The 18,881-nt window shown below is 37.8% G+C and overlaps 1 protein-coding gene across 1 annotated transcript; it reads right to left on the bottom strand.

Moving 5' to 3' along the window:
• Positions 1–978: 978 nt before the first annotated feature.
• Positions 979–6,301, bottom strand: LOC109054307. The gene is made up of 3 exons (XM_019071587.2): positions 6,263–6,301; positions 6,028–6,087; positions 979–2,840 (listed from the first exon to the last, which is right to left on the bottom strand). Exons 2-3 carry the CDS (start codon positions 6,036–6,038, stop codon positions 1,250–1,252), a joined length of 1,602 nt encoding a protein of 533 aa, XP_018927132.1. The 5' UTR covers positions 6,039–6,087; positions 6,263–6,301; the 3' UTR covers positions 979–1,249.
• Between the last annotated feature and the right edge of the window lie 12,580 nt (positions 6,302–18,881).

Below are 18,881 nucleotides of genomic sequence, written 5' to 3'. Positions count from 1 at the left end.
TCTAATCTCCAGAAAGACTTTGTTTAAAGTACTGTTATTTTAGGTACGTCTATAAATAGTAAACACAAGTTGTGATATTTTTCTGCTTTTATCACAAACCTTGTTTATTAGAAGCACAGCAACAGTGACATTGTATCTGCTTTTTGCATTTATTGATTGTTTTGTATGTTTTTGTAATGCATTTTAAGTGAAAGATTAGGGTAGTTTGAGCAATATGACGGTGAATAATTGTTGTGTCGTCTTCATGCTGGAGGAACATAGAACTTATTTTTTGTGGAAGTTTCATGCGAAGTTTCGTTTTTGGCTCACTACAGGAATGCATGTCACCGGATATTCAAAAATCAGATCAAGGGTGAATGATTAGTTTTATAAATTTGTCAAGACCTTCAGATAAAATAAACTTCTTCAGTAGCATGCTGCAGGTTTAATATACTGTTGTTATTAAATCGGGGACTTTCTGACTCTTGGTTACTGGAACAAATAGTAAAAAATGTGCTACAACTTTGAATGTTTTCATTTTAGTTGGAAGCTGAAAAAATGCAGCTGGACAAGTGACATATCTCTGTAAGTTACAGTAAACACTCTCTGTGCTCATAAGGAAACAAACTTCTTATCTTTGTTAACTGATCTTTGTATCTTAAAGGTGCACAAGCATATTTTTTTTCTACATTGAGAAAAAAAAAAAAAAAAAAAAACAATGTACACCGAAAGAAATACATAGTATACTGTTTAATTATGATTATGATCACATGAGATTAATTCAGTAAAGTTCAGAAAGCAGCTTTATTCTTACATATGTATTAGTATATAACATTTACTGGTAAAAAACATACATTTTTGTAAGTTTATGCTTGAATGTAGTACTGACAACATCTACAATGTAAACTTTATTACATATTTACAGCTATAGAAATGTCAAATATCTACAAGTCTGTTATATCATGAAGATATTTGTATAGTTGGTCCTTTTTTTTGGGGGGGGGGGGGGGGGTCAGTTAACCCATTCCCAAATCTAAACATAACAATTTTATAGAGAATCTAAAAAGAATGCATTATATAAAATGTTTTTTTTAAATATAGCATTTAAATATATATTGAGCTGCCCCCACCTCAAAACCTTTGTGAATCCAGAACAAAATAGTGTTTGGAAAACCAACAATTGGTCCAGTTCAAGTCATTTATCATTACCATTTCTTAAAAATCTGTACAGTATAAAGAAAAAACATAAGACAAGTGTAATCACAAATGTTCATTGTCTACCAAGGAAAAGTTTTGCCAGACCAGCTTTAAGATAACTCAGAGCATCTTTATTGGCTTCATCATCTACAGCTTTTCTCCTCATTTCTTCAAGCTCCCTGACCCAGTCTTCTCTCCTAGCCTCCCTCACTCTGGGGATGAAGAAGTCGAGATGCTGAAGAGTGAGGGCAGAGTCTGGTTTTAATGCGATCTGAGACAGATGCTTGATGGTCCTGTAAGCATTGAACAGAAGAATTGACTTTTGGGTTTCAATATCCTGCAGATCTCGGTCAACATTATCCATTACAATCGAAAACCTCTTGGTTTGTTCTTGGGCTTTTTCATATTTCCTTTTTATAGAGTCATATTGTACCATCGTGCTTGAGGTTCTGATGACGTATTTCTTGTTTTCTTTGACATGTTTGCTGTGATGACACTTCCCTGTGCACACGGTGCAGTAGCCGTCTTTCATGACTTCACATTTGCTGGGATTTGCACCCCACCAGCAGTCAAACTCATGACAGTTTTCCTCACAGACGGTGCAGGTCATCGCCTTCCTGTGTTTCCATGACTTGCTCTCAATGGGCACCTTCTCTTTGACAGTCTTTTCTATTTGAATGCTAAAGTTGTTGCACCCTTCAATATTTTCCTTGTTTTGTCTCAATGCCTTTTGAATCTGAAGTCTTTCAGCCTTTTTCGATTCTTTCTCTTGAACTCGCAGCTGTAAGTTGCAGATGTACGCTTCAAATCGAATTCGCTCAATCAGAACATTTGAAGTCAACTCTAAACTTCTTCTGTTCTTTTCATCCAGAGACTGAAGGAAATGCTTCATGCCATCCACACTGTCTTCCCAGGCGTCTCTTTGAGCACGAATGTGACGTTCTCTAGTGTGACGGCCTTCAGCCTGCCGGTTGTTGAATAAGAAATAAACAGGTTGGCCACTTTTGTCTCGTCTGCAGGGGATTTTAGCTTTATTAATCGCACCAATAACATTTTTGGGTGGCAGACCATCAGAGTGTGTGATTAAAAACACAATGTTATTCACAATGTCTTTACCAAACAAAGACAGAACTGAACTGAAAATGTAATGCTGTCTGTCTGAGAGACGATTCTTAGATGCCTGAATCACAAAACACACAGCATCGACTTCACAAACTCCATCATTGCTCTGAAACAGAGTGGCTAAATTCTCAGCAACTTCTAGATCTTTGTCCAGTCCTCTAGTGTCTCCGTAGCCTGGAGTATCAATGATGGTGAGAGATATGGGACTCTCTTCAGGAAAGACCTCATACATGGTGATTTCAGAGGTTTGTGATTCTGACTGATCTCTGACTGCTTCTTCTGTAATTTCATACCATATTTCATCCTCAAACTTCACTCCCAGTACGTAGTTGACCATGCTGTTGATGAGAGTTGTCTTGCCGACGCCGGTCTCTCCCACCAGCAGAACAATTTTATTTTCTTTACGGTCATCTTTTTTCCCAAAACTCCATTTTCGGACTTTTCCGTTATCATCCAACACTTTTTTCTCTGTGTTTAGACAAAATCGTTTTGGAGGACCTTGATCAATCAGAGTTGATCTGCATGGTGGAAGACTTGGCTGTCTGTAAGAAATAGAGGGAAATGTGTCTCAGAATAATTGTACAGCAGGAATGTATGACAAGAAATGCTCTTCAATAAACAGACATCACAGATAAGAATTTATTTCTTTCCTGTCAGCTGTCTTTGACAACATAGTAAATATAGAGAAGGGTTTTGCAGACCACAGAACGGGGTTATGCACTAGAGTTCGCTCGCAGACCCCCTTGTTTTAGAGGTGTAATTCAAACTTCAGTACAGGACAACAATGCTTGTGTTCTCCATTCCAAAAGTGTACAGTCTGCTTTCCAGCAAATAGATAGTCAGGCTTTTACAGCCACTACTTCCTCATTCCTAAGAAAGATGGTGGGCTCAGGCCCATCCTTGATCTCAGAGACCTGAACTGTGCCCTAATGAGACGCCTGTTCATGATGTTAACTTTGAGACAGATCCTCGTGCAAATATGCCCAGGGGACTTGATTTTATCAGTGGATCTGAAAGATGCTCACTTTCACATCCAGATAGTAACACATCACAGACTGTTCTTGAGATTTGCGTTCGAGGGGGTGGCTTATCAGTGGCTTATCACCTGTAGCCCCTTGGAAAGCCCTCCGCCTGTATCAGGTGTTTCATTGGGACAGACCTCAGAAAGTAGTCACGGAAAGTAGTCACAACAGATGCTTCCAACTCAGGTTGAGGAGTGCTGTACGAGGACAGAATGGCATTCAGCTCCTGGTCCAGCCTAGACCAATGCCTGCACATCAACTGCTCTGAGATGATGGCGATTTTTCTAGCCCTAAAAACCTTCAAAACCTCCAGCCTTGAAGGGGCACCACGTCCTTGTCCGTTCAAACAACATGACAGTGGCAGCCTTTTTTAAATCATCAAGGCAGTCTCATCACACTCGCTCTACAGGATGGTGAGACACCTCCTTCTATGGGCACATTGCAATCTGTGTTCACTCTGCAGTTCACATGCTGAGCAGACTGAACCATGGAGTGGCCATGCTGTCCCAGGGCAATGTGAGAATGGAGATTACACCCTAATGATTCAGATTTTTTGAGCAAACTTTGAGAGGCCAGAGTTGGACATCTTTGCCTCAGAAGACAACACTCATTTCCAAACTTATTTTTCAAAGGAGCGGGATGCTTTGGCCACGACTGGCCTACCGTCCACCTGTATGCCTTCCCTTTAATTTACCTGCTCCCTTGGGTCATCAGATGAGTCAGGGAAGACAGGTGGCCCGAGCTGATTCAGCTACTGTCGGCAGCCCCTTGGCCTATTCCACTGAGCAAGGACCTTCTCTCTCAAGCTAGAGGCATGATCTGGCATCTCTGTCTCACAACCACTGTTGCTTAAGTCTGCCTTCCTTCTGGCTCTAGCGTCGGTCAAGTGAGTGTGGGATCTATGAGCACTTTCAGTCAGCGCTTCATGCCTTGAGTTTGAGCCTAAAGACTGTAAAGTCGTCCTCAAACCAAAAGATTGCTATGTGCCTAAGGTGCTTTCCACTCCGTTCAGAGCACAAGTCATCTTCTTTCTAGCTCTTCCTAACTCAGAAGATGAGCAGGGTCCCAAATCACTCTGCTCTGTTTGGGCTCTCACAGTGTATGTCAAGTACTCTGGTTTATTTTGGCACTCAGACAGCTCTTTTTATGTTTTGGAGGCCACTCTCAAGGGCTGCCAGTCACAAAACAGAGACTCTGGATAGTGGATGCTATACAGTGGGGAAAATATGTATTTGATCCACTGCTGTTTTTATAGGTTTGCCCACTTACAAAGAAATGAAGGGTTTTTCATTTTTATGGTAGGTTTATTTAAACAAATAGATACAGAATATCAACCAAAAAAAAAAAAAAAAAAAAAAAAAAAAAATATAATTAGGTTAGAAATTGATTTGCAAGTGAAATAAGTATTTGATTCCCTACCAACCAGCAAGAATTCTGGCCCCCACAGATTAGTCCTGCCACCTGCTCCATGCAAGATCTTGCCTCATGGTGTAAGGATGATCATGAGAAAGGTGAGGGATCAGCCCCGAACTACACGATTGTTAATGATCTTAAGGCAGTTGGGACCACAGTCACCAAGCAAAACATTTTTTAACATACTACACCGCAATGAACTGAAATCCTGCAGTGCCCCCAAGGTCCCCCTGCTCAAGAAGGCACATGTACAGGCCCATTTAAAGTTTGCCAATGAACATCTAAATGATTCAGAGAAGGCTTGGGAGAAAGTGCTGTGGTCAGATGAGAACAAAATGTAGCTCTTTGGCATTAACTTGACTCTCTGTTTTTGGAGGGAAAGAAATGTTGACTATGACCCCAAGAACACCATCCCTACAGTCAAGCATGGAGGTGGAAACATTATGCTTTAGGGCTGTTTTTCTGCTAAGAGTATAGGACGACTTCGTCCGCATTGAGGGCCAAATGTATGGGGCCATGTACTGTAAAATCTTGGATGAGAACCTTTTTCCCTCAGCCAGAACACTGAAGATGGGTCATGGATGGGTCTTCCAGCATGACAAGGCCCTAAAACAGACCGCAAAGGCAACAAAGGAGTGGCTCAAGAAGAAGCACATTTAGGTCATGGAGTGGCCTAGCCAGTCTCCAGACCTCAATCCTATAGAAAATCTGTGGAGGGAGCTGAAACTTTGAGTTGCCAAATGACAGCCAAGAAACCTTAAGTATTTAGAGAGGATCTGTAAAGAGAAGTGGACCAAAATGCCCCCTGAGATGTGTACAAACCTGGTGACCAACTACAAAAAAGAAAAACGTCTTACGAGAGAGACCATTTTTGAAAGGGAATGCTGATATGATAAAATGTTAACTCTGTATTCTGTAGTCTGTATTTAATATATTAATATAATAATATATTTATTTTTATTTTGGGACAGTGGGAAATAAACAATTTCTACAGTTAAAAATATTTAATTGGACTAACAACAGTGGTAACCTTAGAATTCCCAGCAGTTACTTGTTTGCTTTTTATTTAATGAGTGATATAATCAGTGGCATGAGAGTAGTATTACACAGTTAATATGTCAAAGCATGTGTTTCTATACATTGCAGCGAATAAAATAATATTCCTTCAGTTGATCTTTGTCAAGTTTGCCTTTAACAGAGCACCTGACAGTTTCTGTATCTGATACACACCATTTTAGAACCCATTTTATGTTTTATTTACCCTTCTGTAGAAAGCACATGAATTTCATCTTACCTGGAATTCATGATGATCGTTGGACTAAATGTTTCACCTCACAGACATTCACTCTGCAGGCTGCTTACAGCAAAACAATTCATTACTTTCTTCAGTAATACAATGTTTTGTAATTGTATAATTCCTTATTATGTATTACAATATTGAAATGTACCATTTGAGTTATATTATTCCATAAAAAAAGAGAGAGACAAATTGTACTATTAAACATAAATATAAACAAATATTTTCTTACACGCCAGCCTCTGCATCAGACGTCTCGCTCAAATGTCAGCATTAATGGAAATACTGGTTCACTTAACAAGCCTAACTATCTGAAGTCCCTCCCAAACAAATTGTGCATGCAACATTTTTTTAATGTTCGACAACTGAACTTTTCATTGCATTAAAGCAAGAAATAAAATAATTGTATCATTTGAAATCTATATGGTGGCTGTAGTTTATATTTGTTATCATGTTTCTGTTTTGAAATATTGGACTCTTGAAAGACATGCTCACTCTGAACTGTCATTGTATAGAAAATAGCTATGCTTGAGGATTTTTTTTAATGTTTTTTTTATGGTTTTTTTATTTTTTATTTTTTATTTTTTCAAAGAAAATACGAGTATCAAGGTTTGGAGCAACATGCGGGTCAATAATAGTTAGTTGTCTTTATGACTGTGATTGTCATGATGATGCCAGATATTTTTAGTTGAATGGGACTTCCTCTGAGTTTTTGTCACCACATGTAAAAAAATAAAAAAAATAAAAATAAAAATCAGGTCAAGAACGAATGATAGTTTTACAAAGCTGTCAAGACCTTCAGGTGAAACGAACTTTCTGCATCATGCAGCAGGTTTATTATAAATGAATACATTTTGTGGGGGGGTACCTGTGACTTTCTGATTCTGAAATAACTAGTTATGTAACAACTTTGTAGATGGAAGCTGAAAAATGCAACTGGAAGAGTGACATTAAACTATCTCTGTGAGTTACAGTAAACACTCACTGTGCTGCTTACAAGGAAACAATCTGGCTCTTAATTTTTTTTTTTTTTTTTTATAATCATTCATTTGTCATCTGTCTGTGCATGTTTTAGGGTAAGTTCCACTTTGACAAAGATTTCCTCCTGAAAGACCCCAAGGCATCAGTACAAAGGGTTTGATGCCATTATTTATTTATTTTAGCAGATATTCATTTAAAATATGTGACCTGTCTGTTTTTTGCTAGTGCCTGAAAGAACATAGATACTGAGTCCAGGAAGTTAACCTAGTGCGTCACTGATATTTTTAGAGTAAACCAGTTACACAAGATATTTTCAGAAAACCCCAATGTGTCATCAGTGAAGATATGCACTGGTTAGAGTAACCCGACTAAATATTCAAGAGGAAATAAGTCTGTGTATATGATGTTTATGAATGTTTGCCTGCAGCGGAGTACATAAAACCATCTGAACTATACTGGAAAAAATGATTTTTTTTAAGTTATAAAAACAGACTACTGAAATACAGTACATTTTACAAGAAAATACTATTTCAGTCTTTCTACTTCACAATTTCATGTTTACTTCAATGTATTGCTTGCCATTTCTTTGTAATTTGCAATTTACTTGCAAACTCTGAGTAAAAAATATTCTACACCAAATATATTGTTCTTTTTGTGCTAAAAATAACAGAAAATCTGATAATTACAAAATAAATACTTTGAAGTAATTTAGTGTTTAAAATAAAGCTCACATACACAACTCAAAATCCAGCTGTTTCTTGCTTTATAGCTCCATCTGCTGAACGTGAGATTGAAATGTTTTCCGAGCCGTAAAAGAGATTGTGGAGTTTATCTCATACAGGGTTCATTTCTCCTGTTCCTGTGGCTCAGTGGTAGAGCATTGCGTTAGCAGTGCAAAAGGTTGTGGGTTCGATTCCAAGGAAACACATGTTAGGTAAAAAAAAAAGTAATAATGTTAGCATGAATGTCCTGTAAGTCGCTTTGGATAAAAGCGTCTGCTAAATACATAAATGTAAATTTAAAAACTAATTTAAAACTATACATTTAAATTATTGCCTAAACATTAGGCAATCACCAAATGTTTGTTGATTTCAAATCATAGGACAACAGGTTCGGACAATTAATGTGATTTGTGATTTAGAACTTCAAATACATATCTGTTTGCTTTTATAGGTGCAATTTTGCCAATAATGAATGAATAAATACTCACGATTCCTACTTAGATAGGAGTTTTAATGGGAATGTAAAGGTGTGATCTTGATAGAATCAGATGCATTAATATCTAAACTATTGCATTTTAATGGTTATATGATATGGACTGTCTTACTATGTGCACTGGACATCTTTTTTAGTCCCCAATCTGAATACTTTTGCTGTGAACTAGTGAAGCTTAATGACTCAATTGACTTAACTCAGTGAAACATCTCTGTTAAACAGTTTTAGTAAAAGCCAATTCAATTTTCACACTTACTTTTATAGTCCTTTCAGGCTTTAAAAATATAATAATTGATGTATTGTGTCCTAACGCTATATATGAACTGCTGTTTTATTTGTTTGTTTCTTCCACTCTTCTTGAGGTTCATGTTCATTCCTCAGGTGAAGAAACTGATCAGCCTTCATGCAAATCCTCGTGTTGTTCTCAGGATGGAAAATGTCTGAGTATGGACACACTGAAACTGATTTCCATCCTGTCTTGGACTCTTTATTCAAATGGCATCGCAGAGCATGAAAATGACCAGTAGCTCATCCAGATGGTGATATTAACTATAAATGTTGCATTTGTCTGGAACACTTTATATTAACTTTCATTTATAAATCATTAAAAAAAAAAAAAAAAATTATAATGCTCAGCAGATCATAAGTTCATATAGCTAGAAACATGAGATCATGTGCTAGTTGATGTTTACTAATAAACTCATTAAACATAATGAATAACAGAAATGTGTAACCTTAACACACTGTGATTATGAGTTTATGAATAAGTGCTTAAAATGACTAATTAAGCTAATTTGTCCACAATATTTTTAGATGTAAAAAAAGAGCATTATAATCTGAACTGAAGTGTAATGACGTTTGTTAGCATTCAAAAGTACATTAACAAATAAGCTTTTAAACTTTGTATAATTTTGCACTGTGAACTAACAATAAACGACTGTTTTTGCATTAACTGACATTAACAAAGATGAATAAATACAGTAATAAACGTATTGTTCATTGTTTGCTCATGTTAGTTAATACATTCACTAACATGAACTAATGGAACTTTATTGTAAATTGTTACCAAAAAGTGCATGATCATATGAATTGAAAGTTTAATGACATTTGTAAGCATTTCAATTCACATTAAATAATGATCTGATCATCATTAGGTAATGTGTAATAAGTACAAACATAAACATTAACAAGAACATTATCTCATATTTCTAGCTATGTCAATATATATTCACTTTATGATATGAAATGATCTGAGAGAGAAAAAAGCAGAATATATGGTTTACGTGTGTTTTTCAAATCATCTTCAGGTAACAAATAAATAAAGTATATGAATAATGCAGTGCTAATTGACAATTTATTACATTGCAAAAATTATTAAATATATTTTCTGCCTTATTCTGTGATTAAAAAAAGGATAGTATACTTTGTAGTATATAAACCAATCATAAAAATATAATTAGGAAAATATAGGCAAACATATTAGAAAATAAAAATTATTGGGTATTGTCTAGCAATGTATTTGATTTCTTAGCGAATTAAATCTAAGAGACACGAAAATAAATGTTTGGACAGACAATAAATAAACAAATACAATTACATTTGACATTTCTGTCCCCCTCACTTCTGAAATTATGACTACGCCCCTGAATCTCAATATTAATCAGGAAAATACTATTTTCTTATCAAAATGATCAAATGTTGATATTTCTTTGTACTAAAAAAGGACTATGGTGGAGTGACAAAGTTGTTGAAGCATTATTGAAGTAAGTTTTACAAGAAAATACTATTTCAGTGTTTCTACTCGATTTTCACAATTAAGCCAGTGTGTTACTTGCTATTTCTTTGCTATACACACACACACACACACACACACACACACACACACACACACACACACACACACACACACACATATATATATATATATATATATATATATATATATATATTTCTGAGTGAAAATTGTTCCAAAGTCAGTTTCATACCATTGTTCCTCTATTGTTATAAGTGTGAACACAGTAGCCAAAGTAATACAAAAATTCAAAAAAGAATGGACTAAAAATCAGGCTTGTGCTTTAGAGTTTCATTCCGTGGTATTTGCAAAGAAAAGAATAGGAAAATGCTATTTTCACAAGCATGTAAAAATGCTCCATTTTCATACGAGCTCAGTTACCGGATATTTGCGTGCTCTGCCATCTGAATAAGGATCCTCATGTTGCAGCACAGTCAGAATGGAGATCAGTCTTGCTGTCTCCACACTCATCTTCTGCTCCGCAGGAGGCTCTCCATCAAAGGTAACCAATAAGTTAACATTTATAATTAGGAATAATGCAAGTTTAGAGAATGTTGGAAGTAAAAACTTTGAAAGAACACAGATTCTTTTATGCTAATGCAGATAAACAGACCATGTTTTTAGTGATAAATTGTAGTGAAATACATTTTAATACATTATAACAATATATTCATCTTATAATTGCTTATAGCTTTAAGTCTTTTTTTTTTCTTCATTTTTTCTTTTCAGTCTGGAGCACTGATAAAAGTACTTCAAGTTTCCATAATTTTACATTAACATTTATGCATTTGTGAAATTTTAAAGTAAAATACAAATTAATATGCTCTTTCTTCTATTCCAATCAATCCTGCTATTATTTAATCATTATTTTCTGTTTTATGCATCATGTTTTATTTATTTCAGTGAACAAGCCCATGAGCATCAGAGATGATCCAGAAAATGTTTCATCTACTTTGTTTATTAGGTGAGTTTGTGACTGAATGAATGTGAATCTAACTAGTTTGCATTAGTTGATCAGCATTTATCAATTTAATATCAAGAATTATATGCACTGGACTGGGTGTGATTTGTATGCATTTTCCCCACAAGAGAAAAAAAAAAGTTTATTTTTTTTATTTTTTAATGTAAATCATTTTATAACAAAAAAAAGTCATAATTATAACATAAAAACTAAAACCAACAATTATTACAAAAATAATAACTACAACTTCTTAATAACATAATTTTGACTTTTTATGTCATAATTATGATTTACCAATTTTTTTTGTTTGTTTGTTTTTTTGTTATCCTCACATTATATCTGGGCTGATTTAAGATCAGATTTACGTTCCATCCAGAACTGATCATCACTGGAATTACAGATCAGAAACTAAATGCTTATTTTAATGCTGTGCTGTCGACAGGACTTTTCTCGAAGACTTTCTGCTACTTTACTCTGATCCAAGAACCAAAGACCTGGACCGAAGCCCAATCGTACTGCAAGAAGTATAACACAGATCTGGCTACGATTCAAAGCGATGAAGACCGATATAAGATACAGGAGATCGCAATCTCCATGAAATTTCAAGATAGGGCCTGGATGGGACTGTATGATGGTGTATTTGCTTGGCGCTGGTCTTATCGAGATCTGAACATAGACTATATGAATTGGGAGCCAACAGAAGAAACGACCTCCAGCACTCAGAGGAAGTGTGGCGTGATTAGAGACACTGGAAACTGGCATGTCGCATCTTGTGAGGAACAAAAACCCTCTTTTTGCTACAATGGTAAGACTTCTTTATGGGGTTATGAATTATGTCTTTTGCTTCATCATCTGGCTATCTCATTGTTTAAGCTGATTTGCATTTGTAAGCATTGCTCACGTTCATGCATTTGGCAGATACTTTTCTCCAAATTGAGTTGCATTGCACTGGAGGTGAATATCTTATCAGTTCGTGCATCATTCTCTACAGTTTGAGTCTGTGCATATGATTGCACTCAAACTTCACTGAATTAATGGCAAACATGAATTCTGACTCAGAATTGCATAATTATGACTATAAAAACTCAGAATTTTGAGATAATTGCAGGACAAATGTCAAAATTCTGAGGGGGGAAAAATCACAACTACATTTTTATTGTTATCTAATGGCACAGAAACAATCTTTCAGGCAAAAATAAAAAAAAACTTCTTACACATTTGATATTAAACCTTTTCCCCCTCCAAGGCTCAAAGGCTGACTGTCAAATCATGATTGTATGAGCAGTTCAAACTGCTTTCAAGCAGATATGTCTTTGTTCTGACCACAACACTGAATCCTTCCAGGAAAGAGCCTTGAAAGCACATTTGTTTTCAATGACGCTGAACTGACCTGGCGCAATGCTCAACTGTACTGCCGGAGAAAACACGTCGATCTGGCCTACATTAGTGATGGCTTTGAGAACAGCGCTCTGGTTCAACTTTTTCCACCCAAGTACTCTCAGTCTGAGGCCTGGATCGGCTTGTCCAAAAACCTGTGGCTGTGGTCAGACCAGAGCAAAGTCTCCTGGACATCTGTGAAGTGGGCCGAAGGACAGCCGGATAATACCAATGGCAATGAAAAGTGCGGCTTTGTCCGTGAGACTGGATTGATAGGAGATGAAGATTGCTTGCATCCCTTACCTTTCTTCTGCAGTGAGTTTTATTTCTGCTTTAAATAAACTGGATAAAATAAAATAAAATAAACAGATAAACTGGAGTCAATGACTGTACAGAAAAGATAAACATCATCTGAAGTCGCAAAGATTTTCCAGATTTAACTTGAGATAATGCAAATATCCAAGTTGTTATTTAATGCAACTTCACATTTCAAGCTGACTATAAACTTAAATTATAAGAGAATTTTTTAGTATTCATAATAAATGCAAGATCACTTTCAGGACGTTTTATTTCATAACACAACAAATTACTATTTAAAAAGTAATTTTCAGTCATAACACAACAAATCACTGTTAAAAAGTATAATAATTAATAGTGAGTTTAATCTTAACTTTAATGTTTAAAGAACCAGATCAGATACACAGTATTTCAATCAATTACTGTAAAAAAAAAAATAGGCCTATATATAGTATTAAAATATCCATAAATATAGGCAGCATTTTAAAACACAGAACAGTCATTTCTTTCAGCAAAATACCGTATTCATATTTTTACTATGAAGTCATCATTTTAGTAATTTTTTTGTAAATTACTGTTAAAAGTATGACAATTCATAATCAAGAATATACACTTTTTTACAGTGCAAGTTAGTATGACAACAAATGGTGCTCTCCTAATTGTTCTTTTAAATGTTTGTGTTTTGATGTTTCTGTAAGCTAAACGAGTGAACATACAGCTGGTGAGACTCGCTGTGAAATCAGCTGGATTTCTGAATGAATCTGCAGTGATGAAGGCCATAGAGAAGAAGGTGAGATATGCTGCATGTATGTGCACGACGACAGATTGACCTCGTTCACTGATCCCAGATGAACTCTGCTCTCCAGATCAATCAGATCCTCTCAGATCAGCAGATGGATGCTGGATCCAGCGTGACATGGAGAGTCCAGCCTGATGGGCAGATCTTCACACAGCGGCGGGAACGAAACACACCAAAAACCATGACATGTGGACAATGATTCACTGCTGTGCTTTTATTATTTTCTGATGATTTTATTAGCTTAAAGAGTCTTTATAGTTATTTTTAAGAATGGGCATTTCAAGTCATGTTATACTATAACATAAAACAAATGGTCGGTCATTTTAAATTTAAGATCTAATTGAAAAATACAAGTATGAAACATATGTGAAATATACTGATTGCACTCAATTTGCAATAGAACTGCATTCCCCAGTGAAGACCCCATTAGCTTACTGCCCATCTTGTTATGAATAAATCATATTTTTATCGCTTCACTTATACAGAAAATAGATTCTGAAAGTAGTTGAGTAATTAATTACTGTTTGGCTAGAAAGACACTGTACAAGTACAGTAATACTGCTGGAACTTCATGTGATTATATTATGGAATTACTTATTATTTCACATTTATTTTATTCTGTTGTCATAATTCAACCTTTGTAAAATTTAGAATAATGATAATATCTAGAATAATATTAATAGCATAATAAGCCTGTATAATGTAGGTTCATGTTACCTTTCAAGGGAACTTCGAACTGCGTCCTCTAGGGGTCGCTATGGGGAACACCTCGTCGTGACCCGTGTCTGAAGCATACATTGAAAAAACCGGCGACAGCCTCTGACGTCACTACCAGCGCGACTATAAACAGGCACCGGAAAAACACGTCATTCTCTTCTTCGTCTTCACTGACTGTTTTGTTTGAAGCGTGCATCTGAAAGAACCGATAAGAGCGCTCTTTCTCTGTCTATCATGGCGACTACTAGCAAGCGTTTAGACAATGTCACAATCCGTGTCTGCGTTATTTGACACCCGAAGACACACACGATCTTTGCGTCATTTGTTTGGGTAAGGAGCACACACGCGATGTCTTTGAGGAGGCAATCTGCGTGCATTGTGAGCGTTTTTTCAAGGAAAAAGCTCCGCTCTCGTTCGTCTCTCTTTCCGAGAAAAAAAAAAAGGCAGCCATCTGCTTCCCGCGGTTCAGGACCCGCCGCTGCTGAGGCACCGACGAGAATGAGCTCGTGATAATTTCAGGTTGATCTGTCTGAATAATTTCGAGAGGGACTTTCCCTTTCGCGCTCGTCGGCGGGGGACAAGAGAGAGCCTCGGGAGGATAATGTTATATCTTTAACACTTTCTGATACTGAGGTTAGTGCTCTGCAGGAAAATCTTGCTTAAATGGCAAGGCATACGCAGCAGCAGGTCAGGCTGTGGCTTTATTACACACGATGGTGGTGCTTCAAGCATATCAGACTGATCTGCTAAGAGACCTGGATAGAGGCGAAGGCCTTTTTCCTGATCAGGTAGCCGAGCTGCGCCGCACCACAGATCTCACTCCAGGCTACCAAGCATGGCCATGGTGGTAGCAGAGAGACTTCTGTGGATGAACCTGGCAGACATCGGGAAGAAAGAAAAGGCTTTCTTATCGATGCTCAGGTTTTGCCTTCTGAACTTGTCGGTATTTCCGTTGAGACGGTGATCGAGAAGTTCGGGGAGAAGAAAGCATACTCCGCTGCTTTCAGATCCTTCCTTCCACGAAGGTCCAGGTCTGAGCCCAAAGAACATAGAGGTCCTGGACTGTCTCGATCTGAGGATCAAAGATGGGCACAGAAGGCTAGTGTCGCGACTCGCGCTCCTCCCCCATCTGCGGGCAAGGGTAAGAGGAATTGTGGGTCACAAGGAGGTAAGCAGAACCTAAGGGATGTGATCCAGACGAGGCAGCGTTTTCGTCTGAATCAGAGCGATACTGATGTATCTACTCGTTCCCTTTAGGGATTTTTAACTTCTGCTTTTATCCTCCCCTTCCTAATTGCCCTGTAACCACCAGCTCTCCACCTGATCGAGGTTAGGTGGAAACCTCTCGCATAACAGTCTACTATGCTGGACCTATAATGTTTTTGGCTGGTTCTCTGTTCATAGCAACCACCTTACTGATGGTCCGGACTAAAAGGAGGCGCCCCTTGAGGGGGGCTCCAGCGCAGGAGGGTGGGAATAACCCTTTCTGTATATACTTATGTGTAAATTGCTGGTGGTTATGTGTCTACTAATAAACTCTGTGAGTTTCCTTTGCAGTGCTCAGTTACAGTGTTTACTAAACACTCGTCAGCACCAGCCATCCGGCTTCATGTTCCAGTATTAGGCGGCTGAGATCACAGGGTTTCTGCGGGAGCCTCCTTGATCATCAGGCCTGGCACAGCACTGCAGGGAATTTCATGGATGTCCGACCAGGTCACCCTGAGGGGTCTCCTGGCCGCTTAGCTGTGCTGTCGCATCCAGCGGGAAGTGAAGGTGGCAGGTACAGAAGTCTTCTTGTATATGCTGCCTCAGATGATGCTCCCCTTGCTAGAGGTTTGTAAAATTTGAGCTTGCATCTCCCGTGCGGTTCAACGCCTCTGCGATGCTTAGGAATCTTAAGGTACACACGCTAAGCTCTGTGCACTTTCTAAAAATCCACGTATTGGTAAGTGTGCACGCAAGACTGTATGGTGAGGGGTTCGCGCGGTTGCTTCGTGCCCTTTCTTGAGTTGGTAAAAGCCCCATTCATCTTGGGCACCACTCCACCTATGTATCCTTGGATACCTATCTAAACAGGGTGTTGCTACTGGAGATCTGTTGAGACAGCTCCTTCAGCAAGCTTTTGCAAGAGCAAGCGGTAGCCCCTGTGTGACAGGCAAGACTTATTATAAAATGCTAGGTTCTTAGCCGTATCCCTTTAAAGGAATCTTTCCTGATTCCAAGCCTTCAGCTCTACCCCGGGCCGAGGCCCTAACAATTAAGTTGGGTATGTAGCTTAGGCCTTTGGCCATAAGGGGTACTGTCACAGACAGCCATCTAAACGTTCCAGGGGCAACTCCCATGGAAATGGTAGAGTTGATACTTAGTGTTCGCCATGATTTTGGCCTGCACTCCCCTCAACATGGCGGCGTAGGTATACTGTTCCCCATAGCGACCACTAGAGGACACAGTTCGAAGTTCCCTTGAAAGGGAACGTCTCAGGTTACGAATGTAACCATGGTTCCCTGAGTAGGGAACGAGACACTGCGTCCTCTAGCTCCCTGCCATGCTTCGGACGCAAGCTTCAGACGAAGAAGTGAATGACGTGTTCTCCCGGTGCCTGTTTATAGTCACGCCGGTAGTGATGTCAGAGGCTGTCGCCGGCCAACTCGTTGGTGTTTTTTCAATGTATGCTTCAGACACTGGTCACAACGAGGTGTTCCCCATAGCGACCCCTAGAGGACGCAGTGTCTCGTTCCATACTCAGGGAACCATGGTTACATTCGTAACCTGAGACGTTTTTCAAAGACCTTTTCACACTACAGTATATTGAGATAAAGTTCCTTCATGTTTTTCTCCCTTTTGATCATTTCATATACAGGGGAAACCTGATAATCATACACTTTAAGAAATACTTGATTCACATTAAACTAAAACAAAAGGAAATGAACTGCATGATGTCCTTTATGACTTTGGTACAATATTGTGCGAGTAAATGACATAAATAATGTTCTCAATATTAAAATATCTGCAAATCCATAACTAAGCTTGTCTATTCTTTACAAAGAATATATTCCTTCCTTTTCTTTCTTTGTATTAGTTCTAAATCTTTTTTATTTATGTCTTTTGGAAAGCACTGTCAGAATCTTGCAGGACAGCATTAACTCATCTGTCAGATAAAAGGGCCTTGATAACCATCAACATTATTTAGACAGTTGTTTAGACAGTAGAAAGTGACTGTTTACTGCCCTCTTATGGTTAGGCAGAGAAAGTGGCTAAATTATGTTGGTTAAAATCAAACAAAAAAACAAACAAACAAACAAACAAAAACTAGGTTAGAAATAGGAACAAACAAATAAACCTCGCTGCATAAAATTCTTCACTATTGAATAACCAAAGCCAGTGAGTTTGGAGGCAAGTGAATTAATGCTGAGATCAGATGACATTAAATAACTTTCTGATGTATGGCTTGTGATGTTGAATATAGAAATGTCAATGTTGAAAAGGTTCTGAGTTTGTAAAAAGTGTGTTTATTCCCAAAAGCTGAGCTCTCCTATTCAGACTATAGATTCGGGTATAATAAAGAGAAGATTATATTTCATTTGTTTGATGTTTGAGAGAACAAAACTACATACATTTTATAACAGATAAATGAAATGTGCATGTTTTGTTTTTTTTTTCTTTTACATGATTCCCAGTCATTTTTGTTCACAACGAAAAGCTGAATCTTTCAATTTGCACGCACAGACAATGATCAAAACACCCGTGTTTTGAATTGGAATTTGTAGATTAATAGTCACAAATGACAATCACACAAAGGAAATGACATACACAAATGTTTATGACATATTTACTTTTGCACTTTACTTCAGTTTCGCTGCACAACGTCAAGTCGTCACTTACAACCTCTCAGATCGGCAGTATAAGTTCAAATCCTAGCGCTCTGACTTTTGCTAATCTTTTTGCAGTATTCCTGTTGCAAAACTTACTTGTGCACTTGTATATGCAGATGTGAGAGAGCAGAGCCGGGGGCGGGGCTGTGGTCCGAATGAAGACATTTTATTGGTCGATGCCTGACCAATGAACAACGCAAGCCATCGCGACTCGCCAAGAAAGAAATTTGTGTTTTATGCATATGTATCAGTTATTTGTAAAACACTGCAAACTGTTTTCACATAATCTCTTCAAATTAACTAAACAGGACTGAGCTAAAATGTAGTACAGTTATTTTAGTGGTTAAAAGTTACACTTAAGATGTTTGATCATATTTGACTGCCAAGGAGTATGAGAATATAATGCTGTTTCATTCCCCAGGAATAAAATGCTATTGTAAAGCGTAGTCAGCGTAGTTATCCACAATCAATGCACATTAGGTTTTAATAATTACTAGAAATCGCTGCAAATATAGTGAAACTGCTGTCTTTCCTGATTAATCCCATTCAAACATATTGACAGTGCCAGATGTTTAGTTCTATTGATAGCTCCATGAACCACGTGACCGCGTTGCGGTGAGGGACACACAGAGCCTGTGGCAGGGGATACAGACCATTACAGACTACAAGCCCCCACCACGGACCTGTGACAGCAACATCTCTCTGCTGAACGAGTTGAACACCTTCTTCGCTCACTTTGAGAAACAAAACTGCTGCACTGCACAGAAGACTCCACCTCCTCCCGGTGACCAGGTGATGACGCTGACCCCAGACAGCGTGAGGAGATCCTTCAGCAGGATC

Source organism: Cyprinus carpio, chromosome A7, assembly GCF_018340385.1.
Source record: "Cyprinus carpio isolate SPL01 chromosome A7, ASM1834038v1, whole genome shotgun sequence".
Taxonomy (NCBI): Eukaryota; Metazoa; Chordata; class Actinopteri; order Cypriniformes; family Cyprinidae; genus Cyprinus; species Cyprinus carpio.
This window is presented reverse-complemented; position numbering and strand designations above follow the sequence as displayed.